At 41.4% G+C, this 25455-nt stretch overlaps 1 protein-coding gene and 2 long non-coding RNA genes across 26 annotated transcripts in view; 2 read left to right on the forward strand and 1 right to left on the reverse strand.

Annotated features, from left to right (window-relative positions):
* Positions 1–9751, reverse strand: part of LOC116044460 (protein unc-80 homolog) — a 53887-nt gene extending 44136 nt beyond the window's left edge. For 23 of the 24 annotated variants that reach the window (XM_031291659.2, XM_031291655.2, XM_031291658.2 and 20 more), the window contains exons 1-7: positions 9489–9751; positions 8967–9015; positions 8471–8627; positions 7474–7814; positions 6880–7003; positions 6736–6800; positions 6299–6441 (exon numbers count right to left, since the gene is read on the reverse strand). In XM_031291659.2, the coding sequence (XP_031147519.1) occupies positions 6299–6441; positions 6736–6800; positions 6880–7003; positions 7474–7814; positions 8471–8627; positions 8967–9015; positions 9489–9580 (971 nt within the window). In that variant the 5' untranslated portion in view covers positions 9581–9751. The remainder of the gene's footprint in view (positions 1–6298; positions 6442–6735; positions 6801–6879; positions 7004–7473; positions 7815–8470; positions 8628–8966; positions 9016–9488) is intronic. The other variant, XM_031291651.2, reaches the window with a different exon arrangement.
* Positions 9752–16445: 6694 nt separating this feature from the next.
* LOC118494461 lies at positions 16446–17217 on the forward strand. The gene is made up of 3 exons (XR_004896598.1): positions 16446–16638; positions 16943–16996; positions 17119–17217. It is a non-coding gene; the product is annotated as an uncharacterized LOC118494461 (long non-coding RNA).
* An 89-nt stretch (positions 17218–17306) lies between these two features.
* On the forward strand, positions 17307–22705 carry LOC116044466. Its single transcript, XR_004103676.1, has 2 exons — positions 17307–17352; positions 22374–22705. It is a non-coding gene; the product is annotated as an uncharacterized LOC116044466 (long non-coding RNA).
* The last annotated feature ends 2750 nt before the right edge of the window (positions 22706–25455 follow it).

A 25455-nucleotide genomic window follows, 5' to 3' on the forward strand; every position in this document is an offset into this window, starting at 1 on the left:
GAAACACAGAAACGGCATAGCCCACTTCTCTGATGTCCACTTAGGATACATGTAGTGCAGCTAATTCAATGACAGTGTGCACAGACAAAGCATGATGGGAACTGTAGTATCAAACATCCAAAAAAAAAAACACTGGGTGAACAAAATAATTAAGATTATAATATTCTTTTGGTATAAAAATTGTCCTAGGTACATGCTGCTCTATCTGTTTAAGTTAAGAGTAAAAAGTTGGAGTCTGCCTCCATGGCAATTGTGTGTGTGGCGCACATAGACTAGTGTGACCACAATGTCTGTTACATGTTTAGTAAGTTTATAGTGATTTTGATATTGGTAAATAAGGATAAAAGTAAGGCTGTCCCGTCAAAGTTTTATAGAGTACTCTCAAATTTTCTTTATCAGTTATATACTGTAACAAAAATAGGTATTTTAGTAACCAAAGATGTCAATTGAATGTAAACCAATAAGGAAAATGTGTTTATCACAGGACTAGAGTAAAATGTGTGTTTCGTGACTGTGCTCAGTGATGTGATGGACTCTAAGTAAATGCAGACGTAGAACTGAAATGTGTAGAAAAGAAATGTGTTTTGTTAACATAACTTAGTGAAAGTGTAGATGTCGTGTGTGAATGATTTTGAGTTGTTAATAAAACCAACCAGTCAGAAGCAATCTAGAAAAAGACACGATACGCGCCGTTTCTTCATTGTTTCTGTTTCACCTGCTTCATACAGGTCACATACAGTATATCTGCCATCGAGGTACCCTTTCCTGGGACCCGTAACATATGCTACATGCTCCTTTATCCTGAACCCAAGTATGTGTGCCATGTACCAAGAAAAATTCTATACAAAAAAAAAAAAAAAAAAAAAATGTTTTTAGTGTTACTGATATGCCAAATTATATTGGCTGAACTTAAAAAAAATTCCAATTCACGACATTATAGAAATCTGACAACTGCCTAATTAATAGTTAAATTAGAGATCCTGAAATAAATACAACATAAACTTGTTGCGTGTTGCATCCGTTTTAGCCTTTCCAGTACTGTCACACAACTACATATACAACAATTACATTTTGTCATGGCCTTTCCTGTTATATTAGCCTGTCATTAACGCCCGCCACACTGCTTCATTAATAATGCATCAAAAGTGGATGGTAAACAAGGGCAGAGCCCCCCTCTAGCATCATTGGGAGAGCAGCGGAGAGAGAGGGAGCCTAAGCCTTCGTGAGTCCACTATAAATAAGTCGTAATGAAGGTCAGCGGTTGGTGAGCTGCAGAGCGTATAGAGCGCCGCACACTGTGGAGAAACATATTGATATCAGGAGAGAAGGAGAGAAGGAGAGAAGGAGAGAAGGAGAGAGAGACAGAGGAAGGCATTTAATCTTGTAGCCGTTGTAATAAATGGAGCAGGAAGAGATGGTCGATTTCTACATGAATCACTTTGAGAGCGGACAGCAGAGGGAAGTTGTATCATGTTTCACTGTCTAGCCAGCACACATACACACTGCCTGCGTTATTCGTGTATTAATAATTTGTCTGTTCTACTAATCTTCTCTGCACTCTACTACTCTTCTTCCCTTCTCTACCCTTCGCTGGTACCTACTCTACTTCTCTGCATTTCACTCCTGTACGCTAGTATCTCTACTCTATTGTTCTCTGCACAACAATACTCCTCTCTTGCCTACTCTCTTCTACCTTTCCTAACCTCTCTGTCCTATTCTAAGTGTCCTTTCTAAGTGTTTGCACATACGCTGGCAGCGAGCAGGGGCCCGTTTCAGGAAGGAGGTTTAACAAACTCTGAGTCTAACCCTGAACTCTGAGTTGATTTACCCTGAGATGGGAAACTCGGTTCCAGAACAGCTGATTTGAGTTGGTTCAATCAACAGAGTAGGTTCACTCAGTTAAGCGCATGCACCACCACAATAAAAAGGCAGCATGAATGGAGCCATGATACTACGATTCACCATGGCACATACAGCGAGTTTGAATATATATTTTGTTAAAAAAAAAAAAGCAAAACGGCTGCTGCTGTAAAATAGCGAGAATTGGTGTGGGAGAAAATTGCTGCTCGACAGTGTATTAATTTCATTTAGGTGCAATCCTGCGGGCGAAAAAGTAAGCTACTACTAATCCCATTCTGAGGTTGCAGCACCATGTCATTAACAGAATTATAATTTATAATCATTTAATTCTTTCTAATGGCTCTCACTGGTTTGCGTCCAGGGAACACTATAAAAAAAACTATAAAAAGGCACACTTTTCTGACGGCTCTGCATTTGCAAAAAACATAATGCGACATAAAGAATCTGCTGGGATGTAAGAGCATGTCCACAATGGATGACGTTAGTGTTATGAGGACGATAAGGTATCCACAGATCTGATGGACTGTGAAGAAAAACGATACCTCTCAAATAGGTAGTTACCCAATGAAAATAAATCTAGTCGGGCCTCAATATCAGCTTCCAACATGTTTAACTCCCTGCGAAGTAATAGAGCTTTTTAATCAACGGGATCGTCGACAAAAGGACATGCCATGTTCGAGAAAAAAACGTTTTCTAATCTATTAACATAGTTAATAAACCAACACTTTTTTGTTTTATGCAGATGACAACACTGCTCTAAAATGCGCCTGATACAGACTGAATGAACGAATGAGGAAATGAAAGAGCGCTGTGTCAGAGGGAGGAGACTGAGAGAAACTTGAGGTTTATTGAAGAAAACCTGCTCCCGACCAGGTTACGTTCACAGACTCGAAATAGACACATAGACGGTATAGCGTAGATCTAGAAGGAAAGGAAGGTCCCTAGAAATAGAGACATGGATAGACGGTAAGCATATGCTATACCTTCTATGTATCTTTTTCTATGTCTATGCGTAAACATAGAAATAGACACATAGAATATGCTTGCATTTGCTTAAACTCTTCTAAGTCTCTAGGGACCTTCCTTTCATTCTAGATCTATGCTATACCTTCTATGTGTCTATTTCTATGGCTATGCTTACTGTTTATGTGTCTGTTCCTGTGTGTATGAGAGCAGCATGTGGCTCAGAGTGTAGGAAGGGTTGACCCCTTCGCCCAAGGTTGCAGGTTCAATCCTGGCCTGCTCTTCCACATGTTAAATCCTGAAATGCTCTGGTATGACATTGTGTTTATTATTAACATTACTGAACTTAATATTTAGTGCACCGCAAAAGAATCAAACACACAACTTTCGGAACAGATCACAAGGTATTTATCATGCTGAGCTATTTCTGAAGCTGGAAATGCAGTGGCTGGAAGTTGTATTTATCGTTCACATTACTGAGGAGAAAAAATGAAAAGCTCTCATGACAGAGTTGGGACTTGATCTTGCAACCTCAGAATATCATTCCAGCTACTTATCCTGGTTAGCTATTCCTCTGACTGAAAACAAGGGTATTATTTGTTGTTCACACTATGTGCCTAGAAATAGACACAAGCATAGACATAGAAATATGTTCATGGTATACCTTCTATATCTATGCTATACGTTCTATGTCTTTGTGTGTATTTATATGTCTATGTCAATGCCTACCTTCTGTCTATGTGTCTATTTCTAGGCTGCTGTTGTGTCCGGTTGCCATGGAGACCGAGTGACGAAAGCCACCCCAGGCCCTTCGAGAGGCCCAGCCCCTGACTCCATGCGGTAGGAGAGATGCAGCAGCCAGTGATGCAGCAGCCAGTGGTTGCCATGGAAACTGCCTCAGCATCAGCAGTGCTCTGAGTGGAGCACGATGCGGCGGCAGATGAGTAAGCTGCATTAATCACAGGACCTGATGGTGGAAATGATTTTATCTGGGCAGCACGGCAAGAGTATGAGATACAGATATAACTCTGATAGAGCTTCTGAGTTGACAGAGAAGAGGAAAAGATTTGGATTCAGAGGCTATTTTGATTAGATCCTTGTATTTAAATCTGCTGATGTGGGCCAACTGTATGGCCCAACCTCTTTGCGACTCTACATCTTCAAAGCGTGAAATAAATTCCTTCTTACACTTAAATCCCCTCAAATTTTATCTTGCTGTACGTCTAATTTACATTAAGCTGACTTTCCTCCCTGACCTCGCTCTCATCCTATCCAGCGTTTCACACACAACAGCTTACAATTCCCACCACCAACACTTATAGAAAGCAATTAATCTGTCATTACTGAGTGTGTGCTGCAAAACAATAGGGATAAATCTCTTCCTTCCTGCATTACCACGTGACTGCTCAAAAATCCTTTGGTATTGGAATGTATGAGGGGTGCTTATGGAAGGGGGGGTGAGGGCTTATTTTGATTTGCAGTCAGTTGCTGGCTGTCATAGTGATCACGAAAAGCATTGGAGAGACTTATTTGGTTGTCAGAACGAGTTGAGATGAGCAATGGCTAGCTTATCAACCTCTCAGAGCCTTCTCCCACATCACTCTCTCAGTCCACTGGTTGGGTGAATCAGAATGATGACAGGCCAGCCATGATAAACTTAAAAACAGAAAACGCCCACATGGGATGTGCTGAATGCAAATGTTTTCACGTGTTGATCTGGGAACTCTCTGCAGAGCTGGTATTTTCCGGTAACGCAGTGCGTCATATTCATGCAGTTCTGCAGAATTCAAACAGCAATCATTGATCACAAACATTGGAAGTAGCTATTATAGCTATTGTGTTATTCATGGAATTTCCTTTTTTTGCATGACTTTGCATTGAAAATCAGACTTTTGTTATACAGAGTTATCGTTCACTGCCAGCCTTGTCTGTGCCAAAGCGAGCACAGATTGAGCGGTTCGTTTGGCAGTGAAGACCAAACAATGCCAGACTTGCCGTGGGCAGAGCCAGGCCATGTTGTGCCAGGCCAGTGATATTGCCAGCATTAGACATGTAGCACATTACTTCAGCATAATTACCCTGGTTATGTGGACAAACGTCAGATAGGTCTGCTAATGCTCAAGCAAGACAAGGCTCTGTTCGTTTGTGTGTGTGTGTGTGTGTGTGTGTGTGTGTGTGTGTGTGTGTGTGTGTGTGTGTGTGTGTGTGTGTGTGTGTGTGTGTGTGTGTGTGTGTGTGTTTGCACTGACTGAAGAGACAGTACTGCTTAGAGCAACACATTACACAGGGGAAGGAGGAGCTATTCATATACAGTAGCTCTCACAAGCTAGCGGAGCGAGCTGGGCTGTGCAGTGTGTTCGACAGACGCCGCCGCAGGGCTAAATGTTTAGCCATCAAGAAGATGATGGCACACGCTCTGTGTCAGTGCGGGTCACCGCACTGCTTCAACGCACAACTGGCTTCTTGGGTACATCACAAATATCAAATATAACTGCATGATTTCACTCACTTAAGACCGTTCATGTTGCGTGAGACAACCTCTACGTGTCTCATATCTGTATAGATTAATAGCACACATTTTGGTGCCATTTCTTCAAATTGCATGAAGAAAAAAAACAGTACTCTTCGATACAAACTGTAAGCGCTTATTCTCAAACAGCAACAGAGTCACTGAAAACCAAATAACTAAGGTCTTATGGGTTTAAATGCAAGGACGTAATAATCCAAAATCAATTTCTCAAATGAAATTTTCTTTCATGTGAATTACAATTATTATTTTTTTACATTACATTTTTTTTTATATTTGAGATATGTCTGACATACTTGATGTATTTCATGCATTAGTGTCTCTGTACTCCTGTTTTGGGGTACTTTTGATTGAGTTTGTATTGTCTTCCTCTTCAGTTATTAATAATTGTGGTTCTGCTTTCAGCTCTGCTACATTGCTATTCTTGGTAGTATATTGTAACTGTTTTTCCAAGTATCATTATACGTTGCTACCTCCTTTGTTCTTGCTGAGGTTTATCCCATGTATTAATCTGAATCTAGGGTCTAGATAGATGGTGTCCTATTCCCAAATTGCAAAATCCTTTGAGACAAACTGCCGATATTGGGCTACATAAATAGACTATATATAAGCCATTGCAGCACTTTTATACAAACCAGTATGTACAGTACTTTAAAGTGACACCAAACCATATAATAAAGTTTTCCCTTGTTGTTCCAACCCAAATAAATGTACCATATATGTGAGCACAAGCGTAGGAGAAAGAGAACGGTGGATGGAAAGCCTAATTTATATCTATCATGTTCACAATTCCCATGTGGAGTGGCCTTGTTATATTTACCTACGTCCTCCTGCTTAATAAGCCTGAATGGGTATGAAGCTCCAACATAAACCCAGAATAAAAAAATGAATAATGCACACATGGGACCAAAAGTGCTTCTTGAGGTTAAATCGATGACCAGTGCTTACTTTTTTTTGGAAGGGCCCTTTACCGGTGGGGGTTGTTGGGAAGGACCACCTTTCTCGACTGAGTTACCACGACGACAGCTCCGCTCTCCAGCTGCGGGGGAGGAGGAATCTGATTGTGCGGCTTCGCAAACCACCTGGAAGCCCTGTGGGTGGGAGGGAGAGATGGACAGATACTGTAGATGAGTGGACAAACAGGCAGAAAGAGGGACAGACAGTTCCTGATAATTAAAGGCTCTGAGGTTGGAGTGGGGTTTCTGTTATGACCCTGGCTAACTACGCCAATGCTTCCGAATGGCTGGTGCTAATGAATATTGGCCTCCAGCCTCTGGGGGATGTTGTAAGGGGGAGGGGAAGAAGCCTCAGAGTCTTGCCTGAACACACTAAATCAACATGGGATTCAAAAGCAGACAAGATCTGAGCTTAAAACGCTCACTCACCATGGGACCCGGGTTGCCAGATCCACAGGGGCTGCACTGGTTGTTGACTGGGGAGTTCCTCTTTGCTGTTGAGACAAGCGTAGCAGATTACACATCTTAATTATGAAGAAATAAAAAGGCTGTGAGTAAGGATTTTCCCCCCACCTGTCACAATGTTTCTGACGGGTTTAATAAGTGCAGTAAAGGCAGGGATGTCAGGCTGGCGGTGCTCCCACATTGGCTGCCATATTACCAGTCCGCTGGCCAATCGGAAGGTCAGGTCCGACTCCTTAAAAACAAGTGAAGAAACTCATTTATAGCGGAAGCATTTTTTTGCACTCCTTCTCAACTATCATCATCATCATCATCATCATCATCATCATCAATCAAAGAAAGAAGCAACTTGCAAGTTGTATTATCTTAATAAACAAGTTGTATGTCTTGAAATGTTTAGATATTATCGTGCTGTTGGATTATTTCAAAGTGTGCTGCTAATATGTGATCACTTACAAGATACAGTAATTCATTGTTCAGTTGGGAAACACAGCACCACAGAGTATCGTAACCTGACCCTTGTATCTGTTTGTACACACAGATCAATAGCCATAGGATGACCCTAAGTACAGTATGTGTGTGTTGATAAAGAAAAGACTAAAACTGCATAGTAACAATGGATGGTATTCACCCTGTATATTGGTTTTCTCTTATAAGAATCCATTTCAAGGCTGTACACATTTGTACATTTCACCAGGTACAGACCTTTATCCGATGAATAAGCGGAGCATACAGGAACACAAACAGCTCCACTGTGGCCATACTCTTGTGGAACAGCTTGGTACGAGCATGCTCATCCTCCTCCAGCAGGGAACCGCTATGCTGGGGCCCTGACCCCCCTAGGACGGAGCCAGAGCATGAGCCGGGAGCCCCTGGGGACGATCCCTGGTTGCCCACAGGCTGAAGGAAGGCGCTGCTGCTGCTGCCCGCAGACCAGCCGTGGCCCAGGCTGGGCTCGTGGTTGCACTCCTGGGCAGCATCCAGCAGCATCCAGTGCAGCGTGTGAAGCAGCTTGGTCTCGGCCACGCCCAGCTTGTCTTGGTGGCCTGTCGAAGGGTCAGAGGCCAGGGGTTAATGTTGTGTTCTGCTTAGTGAGGTAATGAATGGACAGCATGAGTGGGGCGGCGTGGATGGTATATATGGTACTTCATAACTTCTGGTGATGAGGAAAATATCAAATCCAATTGAATAATGACAACATGCATTGCCATATTTTTTTGCTGACGTCGTGAAGACCCATGACTTTTACCATGACTCAACAGAAACAATACAGGCCAACAGATAATTGAGAGTGGAAGTCATTTTGAAGCAAAAATGCCAAACGTTACAGTGTTCAAGCTTTTTTAAATGTGAGGATTTGCTGCTTTTCTTCGTCTTCTGTGCCTGTAAACTAAACACCTTTTGTTTTTGGACTGTCGGTCTGATAACACGAGCAATACAAAGACATCACATTGGGCTTTAGGAAATTTGACATTATATAGACCAAACGTATAATCGTTAGTGACAGCCCTTCTATCAGTTATACTTTTTTCATAATCAATGCTCTTGTCTAATTATGAATCTGGTCTATATATATTTGGGTGCTTTAAATAGTGAGTATGTTAATTTTCTGAAAGAACATCAATTTTGTGTTTTGTTGAATCAGGATAACCTGTCAACTCAATGCCTAAAGCATGGTAATGTGTGTGTTGAGTGTCCTCACCCAGCCTGTTCCTGTTGGACAGCAGAATGGAGGTGCAGTGGAGTACATGAGGCAGGGCTGCCTGGACAAGCTCCCAGCGGGAGATGCTCTGGATAGCCTCTGACAGGGCCGGCGACAGCCCGTGGAGCTTATTCTCCACCAGCACCCGCTCAAAGGACTGCCAGAGAAAAGGGGAAAAGAGACATCAGCCAGAAACTAAAGCCTCTTTCTTTGACTATCTAAATGTCCCACATGGCCTCAAGCAAGGCAATTCCTGTGGGAGAGACACTGGCAGCTCTGTTTAGATCCAAAAGGGATCTGGAGAAGCGTCATTATGGATATGAGTTTACAAAGGCCTGGCTCCTGGGTAATAGGAGAAAGCAAGGGAAAAACGAATTTGCTAAATGGAAAAGCAAGAGCCCACTTGATTTGCAGGTGCATTAAGGTAAAAACAGATTACTGGGAAGGGAGCGATTATTTTTCCTCACCACGCACATGGCATTATGAAATAACTTACCACACAAGAGGCTTCATACTGTTTTCCCAACTTTGGACGCAGAAATGCACTGAAAAACATAAAAAGCATGATATGTGATTTAAAAAAAAAAAGAGATAGCTACACATAGGTTACATCATTAAATCTACAATGTCATTTTTTTTTTTTTTTTTTTTTTTTTAGCAAACGTGATATTTGGCACTAACACTGCAGCTGATCCACAGACCACTTTATTTTCTTTGGCCCACTTTCTATATTTGCTTTACAGGTGTGACATCACGCAATCTACACCCATCTCCATCCACAATTAACACCTTGCAAAAACAGGCATCCCACCCACATTTAAAACATTCAATGAAACCAGTGAACAGTGGTACGGGCTGAATTATAATAAGGCAATACATCTTTTTTGCGCTCATCAGAAATGCAAGTGGCTTTTTTTTGTGTCAGGCAGCGACTTTGACACGGCTGTCAAATCCTTGATCCTCCTTATTCTCAGCAATGGCAAACACCTGTTATCAATTTCCCCAGAAGCACACTAACCTGGTTTGCCTCCATAGGAAGGTCTGGATGGGGAACGGTATTCCTTTCCCGCACTCCGGCTCGTTGTCGTCCAAGCTTTTCCTCTTCACCATTTTGGCCGGACCTGCCTGCCCGCTTGTGTGCGACCACCGGGGCGCGCGGTGGCTGGTGACTCTGCCCAGGTGACCAGCGAGCTTCTCTCACGACATGATTGGGTTCGTCCTGCGTAAAATGGCTGCAAGTGTCGGTCGGTCGGCGGCAAGAGAGAGAGAGAGAGAGAGAGAGAGAGAGAGAGAGAGAGAGAGAGAGAGAGAGAGAGAGAGAGAGAGAGAGAGAGAGAGAGAGAGAGAGAGAGAGAGAGGGGTGGAGGGTGGGTGGTGGGTGGTGTAGAGGCGCTCTGATTTCAGCACCTCCCTCACCGGACAGCGACAGATGATCGGCGTGCTAATTTATCGGCGGCGGAGCTTAAAGACGCAGTGTGCATTTGAGCCAGATGTTTTCCTTCTCAACCCTTTGATTTGTGCATGATTATAATACATAACACAGCGTATGACTGAGACAAGAACGCTGTAAACGCACGTTGAATTGCACCCGGATGATGTGTTCACATGAGAAATAGCCTAATCCTCCAAATGAATATCAACAGGTTCCAGGTGGACAAGGTAGTGGGCTAAACGACAGCATGCACAACAGTGGCGGATCTAGAACATCTTACATGGGGTGGCAAAAAGGGTAGCGAGAGATCTTGGCAGGGTAGCAGGGGAAGACGGAGCATGGGAACCCCCACATGTAAACGCACTGCTATGCCCTACTATGCCCCGCAACACCCTGAACTGCTACAACTATTATTTCTAGTCATAGTTCTATTATCTTTATTGTTACTATAGTTGCCACCGTTCATCATACTAACCGTTATGATTATTATGATTCATAATTCTCTATATCTGTATATCTGTATCCGTCTCTGTGTCCCAACCGGCAGCGGCAGATGGCTGCCCACCAAGAGCCTGGGTCTGTCTGAGGTTTCTGCCTGAAAGCAAGTTTTTCCTCGCCACTGTCGCACCAAATGCTTGCTCTTGGGGGAAATTGTTGGGTCTTTGTAAATTATAGAGTGTTGGTCTAGACCTACTCTATCTGTAAAGTGTCTCAAGATAACTCTTGTTATGATTTGAAACTATAAATACAATTGAATTGAATTTAATGGCGATTTGATACTATAAATAAAATTGAATTAGCTGAAATTGAATTAAATGGCTTGATCATATTTACTGATACAGACAAATAGAACAGACAATAGAACAGAATGTATCTTATTTTATCAGTAATTATGATCAAACAAATGATATGATAGAGAAACTGTAAAACATTATTAGATAATCTATGTATATATGTAAGTCTTTACATATCTAACCCTATAACATATACAACCGAATAAAAATAGCCCCAAACTGAAAACTTATGCTACTGTACTGCAATTTATATGGAAGGAGAATATAAACAAACCATATGGTCCAGGGGTAACTGCAGGCCTCTTCCTCCCTGCCATCTTCATCTGCCTCCTCCTGATCACTCCCTGCCTCTGTCCCTTTCTCTGAATCTGCAGTCTCCTCTTCATCCCTCACAGTCAATTCTTCCTTTCCCTCTTCTCTTTCACTTATTTCTGCATCTCCTTCTGTGGTCTTCTCCTGCTCTGACCCGCCTGGTCTCTCCAGTTTACTGTCTTCTCCTTCTTCATTTCCCTCCTCAGAATGTTCTTGGATGGCAATATCCCCACGTTTACGCTTCAGCTAATATCTCCAGCTACTTTGGCCTGCAAACTTCAAGATGTGAAAAGCTCTGGTTATCCTTGTATTGCATTACATTGTAGGGCCCTGTAGCTAATAAGTAGCCTAACAAACATAAAATCAGAAGAGATTTATTACATGCACACAACAGTTATGTTTAGACTAGCCTTCTTAATCCCACTGTATTTGTTGTTTTCCCAGTTTACAGTAAAGGATGTCATCTAGTTTAATTTGTGCAGCCCTATTGCCGTGATATGTGAGAGGAAGTGGATTTTATAGTAGGCTACGTCAAAAAAGTGATTAAAAAGAAAGTCATGGTATAGTATGTTGAAAAAAGTGATATAAAGTCATAGTATAGTATGTTGAAAAAAAAAAGATAAAAAATCATAGTATAGTATGTTGAATTTTTTTTTTAAGTCATACTATAGCATAGTCAAAAAATGCATCCCTATCTTTAATGCATGTGCCGTGTCTCTGCAGGACAGATGAACTGATCCAGAAAGCCATATATACGGGACAAGTTCAGAGAATGCACCGTACTCACCATCGCTCATCATCTCAACACCATCATAGACAGCGACAGAATACTGGTGAGTTGTCTCACTCATAGATTCTAATAGAGAGTACTTTTTACATTTTTTAAAGCATGGGGTTTACACTCAAGATGTTTGCAACTGTTGATAGCTAATGGAGAAATTCCATTGTTGCAGCAGTACAACAGAAATAAATACAGGCAGAAAAGCAATAGCTGCTTCCAGATTGATACCTCTCATGACCGTACATTAAATATGTAATATGTCTACACTGTGCATGCCATAAAAGTGGACGTAAAACATTTTTTTCGTCTACTCTAGTTTCTACTTTTCTCTAAGTTCCCCTACTCTGAGCTTCACCTGTCATATTACTCTATTAATCTCTTCTACCCTGCAATACCTTTCCTAACCTCTTTCCTATTCTAAGTGTCCTATCTAAGTGTTTGCACATACGCTGGCAGCGAGCAGGGGGCTGTTTCACAAAAGCAGAATTTATAAGTCCAGGATAACCGATCAAGCGAGGCTTGACCTAGTCTAATCTGTGCAGCCTGGCTTGGTGCGTTTCACGAAGGCCAAGCCAGGCTGAGGAGGAGCGACTTGGTCGAGCCAGGCTGATGTATTTCGGATAGATGCGCGTTCACGGCTGTCCTTAACAGACCACGAGGTCGATAACAGATTTACTGATGCTAAAATAGAGAATACACATTGTTCATACTGTATACAGAGTGAGCAGCAGCTTCTTGTGGAAGTATTATAACGTGAAACACATTATTTGTAATAAAAAAGAAACAAGCGTGGCAGATAGGGTTGGGACGATTCGTAGACGTAGTCGATGTAATCGATTACGTAAATGCGTCGACACAAATAATTTGCGTCGACGCATCGCATAGAAATAAAAAAAGAAACATAGCTACCTCCAGCAACGGCGCGAGAATGGATTCCTCGCAGGTTTAACAACACATTGCGAAAAAGGCTCGCATACGGTCTTCTAAAGTGTGGGAGTATTTTACTCTTAATGCCAACAACAATGGGGTAGTCTGTAGACTACCCCATTGTAGTCTACTGACTAGAGTCAGGATAACAGAAGCAAACACTGTAAGTTCTGCTCACCTTTTTGTTCTTTACCCTCCCAAGTAGACTTTAGATTCTCTGCCCGAGCCCGAATTTGACCCACGGGCCGGGCTGGGCCGGGGGGGCCAGGCCCTTGATCAAGCATTTGTGTTTTTTTTAATCATTACTTTATTATCCTAATTGGGTGGGGGAAAAGCTATGCCTCTCCAGCTTCTCCCGTAGCTCTGGGTATATGTCCTGCACTGACTTGAGTGTGAGGTAAACTGTGCTAAATTGTGACTCCCCCATCTGTAGCACTATCTTCTATAATTGCGCAACCAGGCCAGATTGTTTCAGATGTCTCATGAGTTATTATGAGTAAATCATTATATGATTTGCTTCCTCGTAAGCCTATGGACATAGAAAAGAAAGACACTGAAGAAATTGGACTCTACAATCTAGAAACTATGAAGAGAATTAAGTGACAAATTCCATGCACACTGTAAACATGAATGTAACAGAGTATATTCATCAGTTATTTCCCCCAAGCTAAATATAAGGTCAAAAACCATTGAGGTGTCCTCTCCCTGTTCTTACATGAATAGCCTATACTATATAGTTACTGGTTCAGTGAACTAAGACTATAATTTGGGAGGATTGTATCCTCCCAAATAATTATAGTCCCAATTTAATGGACAACACAAATGGTGTGCTAAGAATGCCAATTTATTGAATCCTTTATTGTTAAAGAATACAAAAAAAAAAAAATTAATCAACTAAAATAATTAAAGGTGCATTGGTCCACATGTACAGCACTTTCTATATTGCCCTTAGTAACTGACTTCATTTAAAACACATTTGGCAACTTTATCAGCCTTATAATCACAGTTTTAAATGAACAGCAATATGCACCTATTATATTAAATATATTATAATAATAAGGTAAAACCACTGCTGAGTGAACAGAAAAGGCAGGAGAATTAATAAATCCTGGCTGTTAGCCTGGTCTGGATCAGGCTAGCTGTACAGAATAAATCTCAATGGTAACTTAGGTGCCTCTGCTTTTGTGAAACTGAGTCAAGGCTAAATTGAGCCAGGATAACTGGGAAATCCCGGCTTAATCCCTTATCTTGGTTTTGTGAAATAGCCCTCAGGTCTTGAACCTGACAACGACTATTATTGCATTTTGTGACACGCGGGACACACACCCTGGTTTCCTGAGTGAAAGTCTGATGAGTTATTGACTCACCCACCACCTCCCCCACCTCCTCTGTAAATTACATTTCTTTATGGTTTAGGAAAAGATTGTGATGAAAATCAATAATGAATGTTTCCATGACACCATCCAACCACCCAAGCCAACCTCCATTCGCAAAATTATGGCAGAGACTGTGGGTGAGAACAGTTCTTTTGGTTTAATTGACTTTGTCATTCCGGCTGAAAAACCTCTAATTAAATTGTCTGCCAGGAAGATTGAACCCATGTGCCCTCTAACCAGCGTTCTATCAACCTGAGCTATCTTATCCTGTACCAAGCCCTGATTTAGTGGAGTATTACACTTGACTGATATTGAACATTCCAATATTGTTTAGCCAGACAGGGGAGCCAGGGTAGATGCTAGATGCTAGAGCTTTAAACCTAAGCAGAGAGAGAAGTGGCAATGTGTTTAGCATCAAGCACTAGATAGGAGAGCCAGTGTAGATGCTTGATGCTTGAGGCTTGGGATGTCCAAGGATTGTCCTCAGTAGTGTGAAAAACAAATGATAGAACAAACGATAATCTTAGCCTGAGGAATAGCTCATCAGGTTAAGATGCCATCATGACAATCTGAGGTTGAAGGATGAAATCCAAGCTCAGTCATCAGTTTTACATTTTTTCTTCTCAGTAACTTGAATCATAAATACAACCTCCAACCCTATTATTTTTAACTTCATGGCTAGCTCAGCATGCTAAATCCCCCATGACTTGTTCTGAAGGTTGTAGGTTCAATATGGGTCAGTGCACTAACTTTTAAGGTCTAACACCTGGCATGAAGAAGTCAAATACTCCACTAAACCAGATATTGGTGTTGGATGAGATAGCTCAGTGTGATAGAATGCTGGTTAGAAGATGCACATGTTATGGGTTCACTCACCCTGACAGGCCATTTATTTAGAGGTTTATAATACAAAGTGTGAATAACAAATAATAGAACGAAAATCTGAAATGTTAGTTTCAGAAATAGCTCACTGAGATAAGATACTGGCTTAACAATCTGAAGTTGAAGGATCAAATCCCACATTTGCCTTGACAGTTTTTCAACTTCTCTCCTCTGAAATGTGAACAATAAATACAACTTCCAACATGTACAGAGTATCAGATCAGATAGCTCAGAATGCTGGTGGGAAGAGCACAATGGTTGGGAGTTCAATACTTATGAGGTACACTTTATTATGAGGTTTAACAGGTTAACACATGAGGACAGTTGGGAATAAGAAAGTACTTAACCATGATACGTGGGACACGACTCCCAGTCTCCTGGGTGAAAGTCCTGTGTTGTCCTTATGACAGTTAGGGAAGATCGTGGTTGCAGTCTGTAAAAGGTAAGGTACCCACCTGTGTATCAGATCGGGTAGCTCAGTGTGATGGAACACTGGTTGGAAGAACACAATGGTCGTGAGTTCAAATACTTATGAGATGCACACTTTATTGTGAGGTTTAACACCCAGAAACATCCTGTGCTTTTGCTCAGTGAAATTAACAGATTTTGGTGGCGTTAATCTTGAGTGTGTTAGTGAATTTTGAGGTCCAGTACCCCAATGTGTTTACCTTATATGTGATTTGAAAGAAACTCGTATTTGTAGCCTAATTGTTTATCAAAAACATATTATCAAACTATAGCGTACTAGCCTATTACTAGACTTGTGATTTAAGATAAAATAAGATGGACTTTATTAATCCCACACTGGGGAAATTCCTGTGCTACAGCAGCTCAAAAGAAAAAATGTACACACATCAGAATATCATAAATACAAATTAAGTATACATAGGAGAAAAAATGTACATAAAGTATAAGAAACACATATACAGATGAATAAGGTGCGGATGAATAGAAATTACATATTGCACATTTGGAGGTAACAAAGAGTGATAAATAGATAAATATGCAGAGTGTAGAATATTGTCCAGTGATGGCTCATATTGCAGAAACAGCTAGTAGCAGTGCTACATTATGATGTTGCATTAAAGAGTCTGACTGCTGCTGGAATGAAGGACCTGCGGTAGCAATCCTTCTTGCACTGAGGCTGCAGCAGTGTGCTGCTGAAGGAGCTGCTCAGGGAACTCACAGTCTCATGTAGGGGGTGAGAGGTGTTGCCCATGATTGATGCCAGCCTGGCTAACATCCTCCTCTCCCCCACCTCCTCTATGATGTCCAGAGGGCAGACCAGAACAGAGCTAGCCCTTTTTTTTCCTGTCCCTCTCTGTGCCCCCAGCTCCCCAGCAGGCTACTGCATAAAAGATTGCAGACGCAACCACAGAGTCTTGCACACACCGATTTGGTGACATATATAAGTTTTTGTATTGTTGTTCTTTGCCCTTTCCCTTCTTTTGATATACCTCTGTAAATTATCAAGATCAATGATGATGATGATAAATGAGAAGTATCTGATGATGACCCTCATGTGGCACTGACACTCCAGACCCCCGGCCGACTTCAAACTGACCCAAAGACGACTCTGCGACCTCTGAACATGTAGCAACTTGAGCGGATGAATTTATGGATTATGAATCAGCTTCATAAAGACGAATGGAGGACGTTATGAGGTCAGTCAGAGGCTGGACTGCATGCCACATAGCAGTCTCTCCCTCCTTAAGCAATAATCATCCGTGGCACTATCCACTCGCCATAGCCCGGATAGACAACAAACACACGGTTCCTGTGTCCCGTGGCTAACTTAACAGCTAGTTTATGCTAACGTCTGTACAGTTGTAACTTTGGCTGTTCGGGGCGAATAAACAGACGACCCCGCGGTCACATTCACCGGAATGATGCTAGGCGACCAGTATGCATCGCTGTGAGAAGGAATATGGCGTTTTATATTGGCTTTGTTTGTGTTTCGGCAAATAGACGGTTGCGGGTGGACTGGTGTTTACATGGTCCGTGGGAGCTGGAAGTCCACAGGTTTGTCTTTGCCATTGTATTCATGAACATGTCCACATTCCAGTGCTAATGCAAACTATAACTATAACTATACATGACATAACAGTTGATTATTGTTGTATGCTTTTCACTTTGACTGTCAGCTGTGTCGCGACTGCAGTGCTTTTATTTGTCTCATACCTGCAGATATGCAGCCTCAATGGATGGCATCTGGGAATAAGTAGAGGAACCTTCTACAGGCCCATAGATATATATATATATATATATATATATATATATATATATATATATATATATATATATATATATATATATATACTGACTCAGTATATATCAGACCAAGTGAAGGAACATCTTCTCTGTGCTGAAGCTCTGAGGTATAGGACATGCTTTCTCTCAGGATGAACAGCTGCTGTGTTTAATGTTGAGAGATTGAGTTCATTTGAAAGGGTCAGGTCACACAGAGTCCAGAATCTCAACAACATTGTCCACAGTAAGGATTACTATATATATATATATATATATATATATGGAGTAACTGAGACACTGTTTGTGGAAATTACCTCAAATGAAATGTTAATGAGAAAAGACTTGATGGCTCACATGGTTGTGTTGTTAGGTCAATGGTTAAGTGTTTGCATGGGTTTAATTCCTGCTTGAGGTATTTTCAGTGGCAGAACTGTCACCTTCTGTATGTTAGACCCAGGTGTTGTAGTGTTGTGTATAATGCTGAAGAAGTCTAATAGGACTATGTAGTGATAGAGCAGAGTGTAAACTGCTGTCTTCCCTGTGGTACGTCTTCTAAAACCCGCTGGTCAGGTGGCTGCTTTGGTGTTCAGAAGGTCGTAGTTTGAAGCCCTCGGCAGGTCTGTCGGGTTTCGAAGGAGTAAACGCGCAAAGCAATGTGTGAAATGTTTTAGAGAATTTGTGCTGAAGCTGAATGTTCTGTCAGCTCATGACAACGATGGCAGCGTTAGTTTTAGAGTTGGTGGTAAGCTGTCAGAGAAGACGTGTGAGTGTGGTAGGCTTGGTGGTGTAGTGCTGCTGTTAGTTGTCATAAATCTCTGAGAACGTTTAGCTGGTTCCATCTTCTCCACTCAGATGGGTTTTGAATTTGACATTTTGTAGACAAAACAGTGAAAATAATGCAGCCGAGTGTGAAAGTAGATTGGAGTTCTGTGTGGTACCTTCATCGCTTAATATTGTTCTCCTCACGCACCTCAGCTTCATGCATCCCTGAACACACACATTGCATTTTTTAACACCTGTATGGCATAGAAATAAAATTAGAAATACTTGGCATCATAGGCTATATAAAATCATTTATTTAAATTGTGAAAGTGCCACACAATTGTTTGTGAAGGCTGACAAAAGTTTTAAACCCACACCACTTTGCTGGTAATTTTTGCCATAAACGACCCAGAGCACTGAATATTAGGCAGTCAGCTGTAGGAGAAGTTGACGTTAGCCAGCAGTAACTAAACAGCTTTGGACAGGCGCTTTCCTCCAGCATGGATTAAAAACTCACAGGTCAAACACTGACCCCGGAACAATTTCTAAGAAAACTAACTGTTGTTGATGTCAGCAGATGTGTTTTCTTGTTGGAAATGTGATGGTGACGGGTTGTTGTACGTGGGTTTTGGCAGGTGGCTGCTGTTTTCACTTCCTGCGTACTGGTGTGCCAGTTTAGCTGGTGATCATGTTAACTGGTGATATTTGCATGAAATCAGTGAATATTCAACAAGGCCCTGCCCTGCGTTCTGCTCTGCCTCCGCCCCTCGAGTGCCAGAGGCTCACATTTTCATGAAGTGTTTGCAAGTGAGACAAAATAATGGATGTTGCTGAAAACATCACCAGTTTATGTGTAATACATGTCCGTTTAAGCATTATCCACACAAATACGACACATACTGTATGAACGGAAAAAAATAAAACGAAACAACGCACTAGAGATCTAGCTGGGATTCGAACCTTGGATGTCATGGACAAAAAAGTTAACGGACTAGCTTCTACGTCATTTATACCACTACACTACACATCACTGAAATAATTCTGTGATTTCTATCTATATATTGGACTTTTAGTCTAAATTAACACAGGTTAACATATGAGAGAAATATACGCCCATGTTAACTGGTGATATCACAATTTAACATGGGAAACTGCAAGCCTCGAAACATTAAAGTAGGTTCATCTTTGCCTCACATACCAAAACCTAACTGATGTACCATGTGCATGTGCATGACCACACTTAACACTTTATTCCGTTTGATGAACCTACTTTAATGTTTCGAGGCTTGCAGTTTCCCATGTTAAATTGTGATATCACCAGTTAACATGGGCGTATATTTCTCTCATATGTTAACCTGTGTTAACTTAGACTAAACGTCCAATATATAGATAGAAATCACAGACTTATTTCAGTGGTGTGTAGTGTAGTAGTATAGATGACATAGAAGCTAGTCCGTCAACTTTTTTGTCCATGACATCCAAGGTTCGAATCCCAGCTAGATCTCTAGCGCGTTGTTTCGTTTTATTTTTTTCCGTTCATACAGTATGTGTCGTATTTGTGTGGATAATGCTTAAACGGACATGTATTACACATAAACTGGTGATCCATCCATCTTCGTCCGCTTATCCGGTGTCGGGTCGCGGGGGGAGCAGCTCCAGCAGGGGACCCCAAACTTCCCTTTCCCGAGCCACATTAACCAGCTCCGACTGAGGGATCCCGAGGCGTTCCCAGGCCAGGTTGGAGATATAATCCCTCCACCTAGTCCTGGGTCTTCCCCAAGGCCTCCTCCCAGCTGGACGTGCCTGGAACACCTCCCTAGGGAGGCGCCCAGGGGGCATCCTTACCAGATGCCCGAACCACCTCAACTGGCTCCTTTCGACGCAAAGGAGGAGCGGCTCTACTCCGAGCTCCTCACGGATGACTGAGCTTCTCACCCTATCTCTAAGGGAGACGCCAGCCACCCTCCTGAGGAAACCCATTTCGGCCGCTTGTACCCTGGATCTCGTTCTTTCGGTCATGACCCAGCCTTCATGACCATAGGTGAGGGTAGGAACGAAAACTGACCGGTAGATCGAGAGCTTTGCCTTCAGGCTCAGCTCTCTTTTCGTCACAACGGTGCGATAAATTGAATGTAATACCGCACCCGCTGCGCCGATTCTCCGACCAATCTCCCGCTCCATTGTCCCCTCACTCGCGAACAAGACACCAAGGTATTTGAACTCCTTCACTTGGGGTAAACTGGTGATGTTTTCAGCAATATCCATTATTTTGTCTCACTTGCAAACACTTCATGAAAATGTGAGCCTCTGGCACTCGAGGGGCGGAGGCAGAGTAGAACGCAGGGCAGGGCCTTGTTGAATATTCACTGATTTCATGCAAATATCACCAGTTAACATGATCACCAGCTAAACTGGCACACCGGCACTGAATCTTTAGTGGTATGGAGTATCGGACCGCACCGGCCTTCTCCCCACCCCCCCTGGTTGCAGCCCTAATGTATCACACAATTTCATTTGTTACGGTCTTTGTGTCAGCTGGATTGCAATGCAGCTGCATGTACTTGACCTTAGGATGCAGCTCAGATACTAAATGCAGGGCTTAAAGTATTCCGGCACCGTGCCGGATCTCCGGCGTGCGGCCGTGAGGGGAAAAAAAAAAATTGGGAACTTTCATGCCGTTTATTGATTTCACCTACCAATCATATGAGAGGAACGTAGCTCTAACTAACGCAGGGCTGAAGTACTCGAGGCCTGGTGCCGGATTTCTGGCGTTTGACTATTTTAGAAAAATAAATAAATTAAAAAGTCCACATGGGATTTGTTTTGATGCGCTGGATTTAACCAATCATCGAACTACCACCTACCAATGAAATGAGTTCTAGCCAATCAGAATCAAAGTAGGGCGGGTCTTTGCCGAAAAGCGAGAGTGCGGTGCGGTCTCCGTGGTAACGCGGCTAAAAAATATGGATGCAAAGTTTATCAGAAGATACTGTCGGTACACGATCCGTTCTGCCTGCGCGATCTGTTCTGCACATGCGCAAAATGTTCGCGCATGCGCTGTTGTACGAGGATTTACGACACTGCACGATCTGTTCCACGCCTCCACGCTTCCGGTCGACAGCCAAGCTAACGTTAGTTTAGCTAACAGCTCATTCGGCTAACCGCTGGCTGATTGTAGCGGTCTGCCGTTAGCCTCCTAGCTGAGACAGCATGTAATAACTTTAAAAGACCCTCAAAATAAAACTTGAAAATAAACGTTAACATATATAACAGCTGTTACGTCAGTTCTACTTTACTTGTGCTCATTTAAAATACAATCACTCAATATTTGTCTTTATTGTTATTACTGTTAAGTCTTAATTTAGCTGTAGCCTGCTTTTCCCATTAAGTTTGACTTAACGTTATTTTAGACTGAATCTAGCTGTCAGCTAGCGGTTAGCCGAATTAGCTGTTAGCTAAACTAACGTTAGCTTCCCGGTGGAGGCTAGCCATAGGCTAGCGTGGAACAGTTCTCTTAATACATCCATGGTCATATCCTGGTCGTATCCTCGGTAAAATGATCATGCGCGTGCGCAGAACGGATCGTGCAGGCAGAACGGATCGTGTACCGACAGATACTGTACGGCAGCAGCGGTAAGAAAGTGCTTGCTAGTCATTAGATGCTAGTCACAAAGCTTTGGTCCGTGCACTCTGTCATACGAGTATGTTACCGGCAACGACGGCTACCGCTGAGACTGCTCCTTCACTGACCGACTGTGTTTGTGATACAAACAATATGTGTGTGCACGTTCAAACCCACACCACTTTGCTGGTAATTTTTGTCATAAACGACCCAGAGCATTGAATATCAGGCAGTCAGCTGTAGGAGAAGTTGACGTTAGCCAGCAGTAACTAAACAGCTTTGGACAGGCGCTTTCCTCCAGCATGGATTAAAAACTCACAGGTCAAACACTGACCCCGGAACAATTTCTAAGAAAACTAACCGTTGTTGATGTCAGCAGATGTGTTTTCTTGTTGGAAATGTGATGGTGACGGGTTGTTGTACGTGGGTTTTGGTAGGCGGCTGCTGTTTTCACTTCCTGCGTACCGGCACTGAATCTTTAGTGGTACGGAGTATCGCCCCCCGCCCCGGTTGCAGCCATAATATTAATATGTATCACACAATTTAATTTGTTACGGTCTTTGTGTCAGCTGGATTGCAATGCAGCTGCATGTAGTTGACCTTAGGGTGCAGCTCAGATACTAAATGATGTTAACAAAACACTGCCTGTCCTCTGCATGTGAGCTCCAGTTCTCAGCACTAGTAGCTTAAGGAAAAGAAATGGACACAAATGTATTGAAGCAGAATAATCCAATAAACTCTTGTTTTCTCTTGTTTTCTCCCCAGATGAGTGCAGAGTTTCCGGACCACAACGGAGAAGTTCCTTCACTCCATTCATGCCTTCTTCATACCGTACTCACTGTATACTCATAGTATTGTATGCCATGAAATTTTTTTATAAAAAAGTAAGTAATAGTAGTAGTATGTATTATGTCAAAATATCGCTGAAAAAGTCACACAGAATGTCAAAAAGTGTTATTACATAGTTATTACAGTGTAATAACACTGTTATAACTTGTATTATGTCAAAAAGCTGTCAAAAAGTCGTACAGAATGTTAAAAAGTGTTATTACATTGTAATAACACTGTTATAACATGTTATGTCAGAAAATCTGTCATAAAAAATGTCAAAAAGTGTTATTACACAGTACATACAAGTGGACGTAAAGTGTATACGTAAAAGTATACGAAATTCTAAATTTTGTTTTTCTTTCCCCCTTTCAAATTTTTATATCCTGCTCTAAAAACCAATATCTTGAATAAAGATTGAAATGAAAACATTTTACTAATGGCTTGGTTCAGTCGCCTTTTTTATTTATTTTTTTAACTTCACTTTATTCCAGAAAGCACATACAGGTTATGACAAATGAAATATTTTTCTCAGAACTATGACCGTTGTTTTCACTTAACTCCCAGCCCAGTTCCATTATACTTTTTACTCTGAGATCTTCTTTCAGACATGTTTCAGAGGTAAGAGAGAAAAAGGGGTGGTGGGGAAGGAAGTTAAATAAAAAATAAAATAAAAGTAAATAAAATAGTGTATATATATAAAATACAGGCACATAGTGTACTTAAATTTTGTATCAGTGACATGTCAAACTGTGCAGTGCATATACAGATATTCATACATGCAGATATACAGTATAAGAATACTAAATGACCTAGTTCATGGAATGTAGGAACAGTCAAGTGTTTTTTAAGAGGCAGGTACACAACTCATTTTTGGCATAGTCTTAGTAAACTGTATGATTGAAGACCATTTGACTAAAAAAAGAGTCCATATTTAACTGACTCTCAGGGTTGCTTACTCTGACTGTGCCTCAAAAGAATTTATTTCTCAACCTCCAGTATTCATCTTCACCACCTTATCTTGCAGAGCTATCTGTTATGGTTCGATGTTGTATTTATCATTCGCATTACTGAGGAGAGCAAATGAAAAACTATGTTGACAGAGGTGGGATCGATCCTTCCACTTCAAATTATTAAATATCACTTAAGTCAGCCTCTTATCTTAGTGAGCTCTAACAATTTGTTTTTTTGTTCTATCATTTGTAGTTCACACTACTGAGGAGAATACTTGGACAATCTCAAGATTGTTCAGCTACACAGGGGAGCTGGGATTTGATCCTTTCACTTCAGACCTTTAGGTATTAGCCTACCTTGCTGAGCCACTTCTCTGGTCAGAAATTGGGTCCATAGTGTTAATGTTCATAACTGTTTCTGTGTAACATCTAAATACTTGTCTATGCTTACCTTCTGTGCCTATGTGTCCATTTCTATGTATATGTGTCCATTGTCTATGCTTAGCTTCTATGTCTATGTGTCCATTTCTATATCAAGTGTATTCTCACTCTCTATGTGTCTATGTTTATGATTACCTGTGTTTATTTCTATGTTTAACAAGAAATGACAGAACAAAAATAAATGACTGCTGGTAATTATTCGAGTCATACATTTCTTGCATTTATATACACGCAAATACAGAATAAAGTAAATGTCATATACACATAAGTCTATGTAGAAATGTAGAAGTAGCCTGTGTTACATCTTCTAAAGCCCGCTGGTCAGGTGGCTGCTTTGGTGTTCAGAAAGGTTGAAGTTTGAAGCCCTCGGCAGGTCGGAGCTGTGCCTGACGTCATCAGCTGCAGCCTGTCTGCGTCTTTCTCCAGGGCGTCAGCCAATAGGAAAGAGTCCTCCGCCGGCTCGTAAACTTCTCGGAAGTCTCCTCTTCCTGTGTGCCAGTAAAGTGGTGTGGGATAACCTTATATACAGTCTATGGGGATAACTTGCAGATATGTTCTCTTCAGTCATAGATATAGGGTATATATCTATGCTCTTCAGTTACCAGACTCGCTATCCACCTGCACGTGCTCCTGGCTCACCATTTAGTAAGTGACGTAACGAGTTGTGTGTTGTTGGTAGACTTTTACACGGTGTTGCTGTTTAAACGCTTGAGTCAGATTTACCGCTAGAAGTGCCGCTAACATGCTGCGTAAAAGCTGTAAATTAAAGCTACGTAGCTAGCCAGAATGTGTTAGCCAGCACACTCACATCCACTTCCTTGTATACAACCCTACGTCACGATGACGTGTCTTCACCCCTTCATGTATGGTGTTTACACATCAGTCTCCTCAAACAAAAAAAGGCAGACAAATTAATTAATAAGTTTGAATATACTAACTTTTACTAGACCATTTATATACATGTATTAGTATTCAGATCATTTACTTAGCAAAACTATAATACCATACTGTAGAAATATTCTGTTACAGATAAAGGTCCTGCATTGGAAATGTTACCTGAATAAAAGTATGTACAATCAGGAAAATGTATTTGACCTATTCAAAGTACTAAATGCAGAAAAATGTAAATTAATTTAATCAGTCAAACTGATAAAAGAAGCAGGAACCATAAAAAAGTACAAGAGCCATGCATTGAAATATGTTAGTTAGTTGAAAGTACGCAAGTATTTTCAGCAACGTGTACTTTAAGTATCAACAGTAAAAGTACTGATTATGTAGAAGAATGGCCCACATCAGTTATTTTATAATATATTATTAGATTACAATAACTAATAGTAACTATAATAGTCTATGCATAATCTTCTTCAAACATTTGATTTGACTGCTTTTTAAGATGTTTTATATGCTGCTAAATGTACAGGAAGTATCTAAAGTAAAAGTAGTCATGCAGGCAGAATGTGTATGTTTATTGCACCATATTATATTTATAAGAGCTTTATGTGTAAAGTACTTTTCTAAGCAGAGTAACCAATCCACAGTATCGCAGCACACCAGCCTTCTTTCAATCCTGGTTGCAGCCCTAATATTAATATGTATCACACGTGTCATTTGTTACGCACTTTGTC

Source organism: Sander lucioperca, chromosome 24 (assembly GCF_008315115.2).
Source record: "Sander lucioperca isolate FBNREF2018 chromosome 24, SLUC_FBN_1.2, whole genome shotgun sequence".
Taxonomy (NCBI): domain Eukaryota; kingdom Metazoa; phylum Chordata; class Actinopteri; order Perciformes; family Percidae; genus Sander; species Sander lucioperca.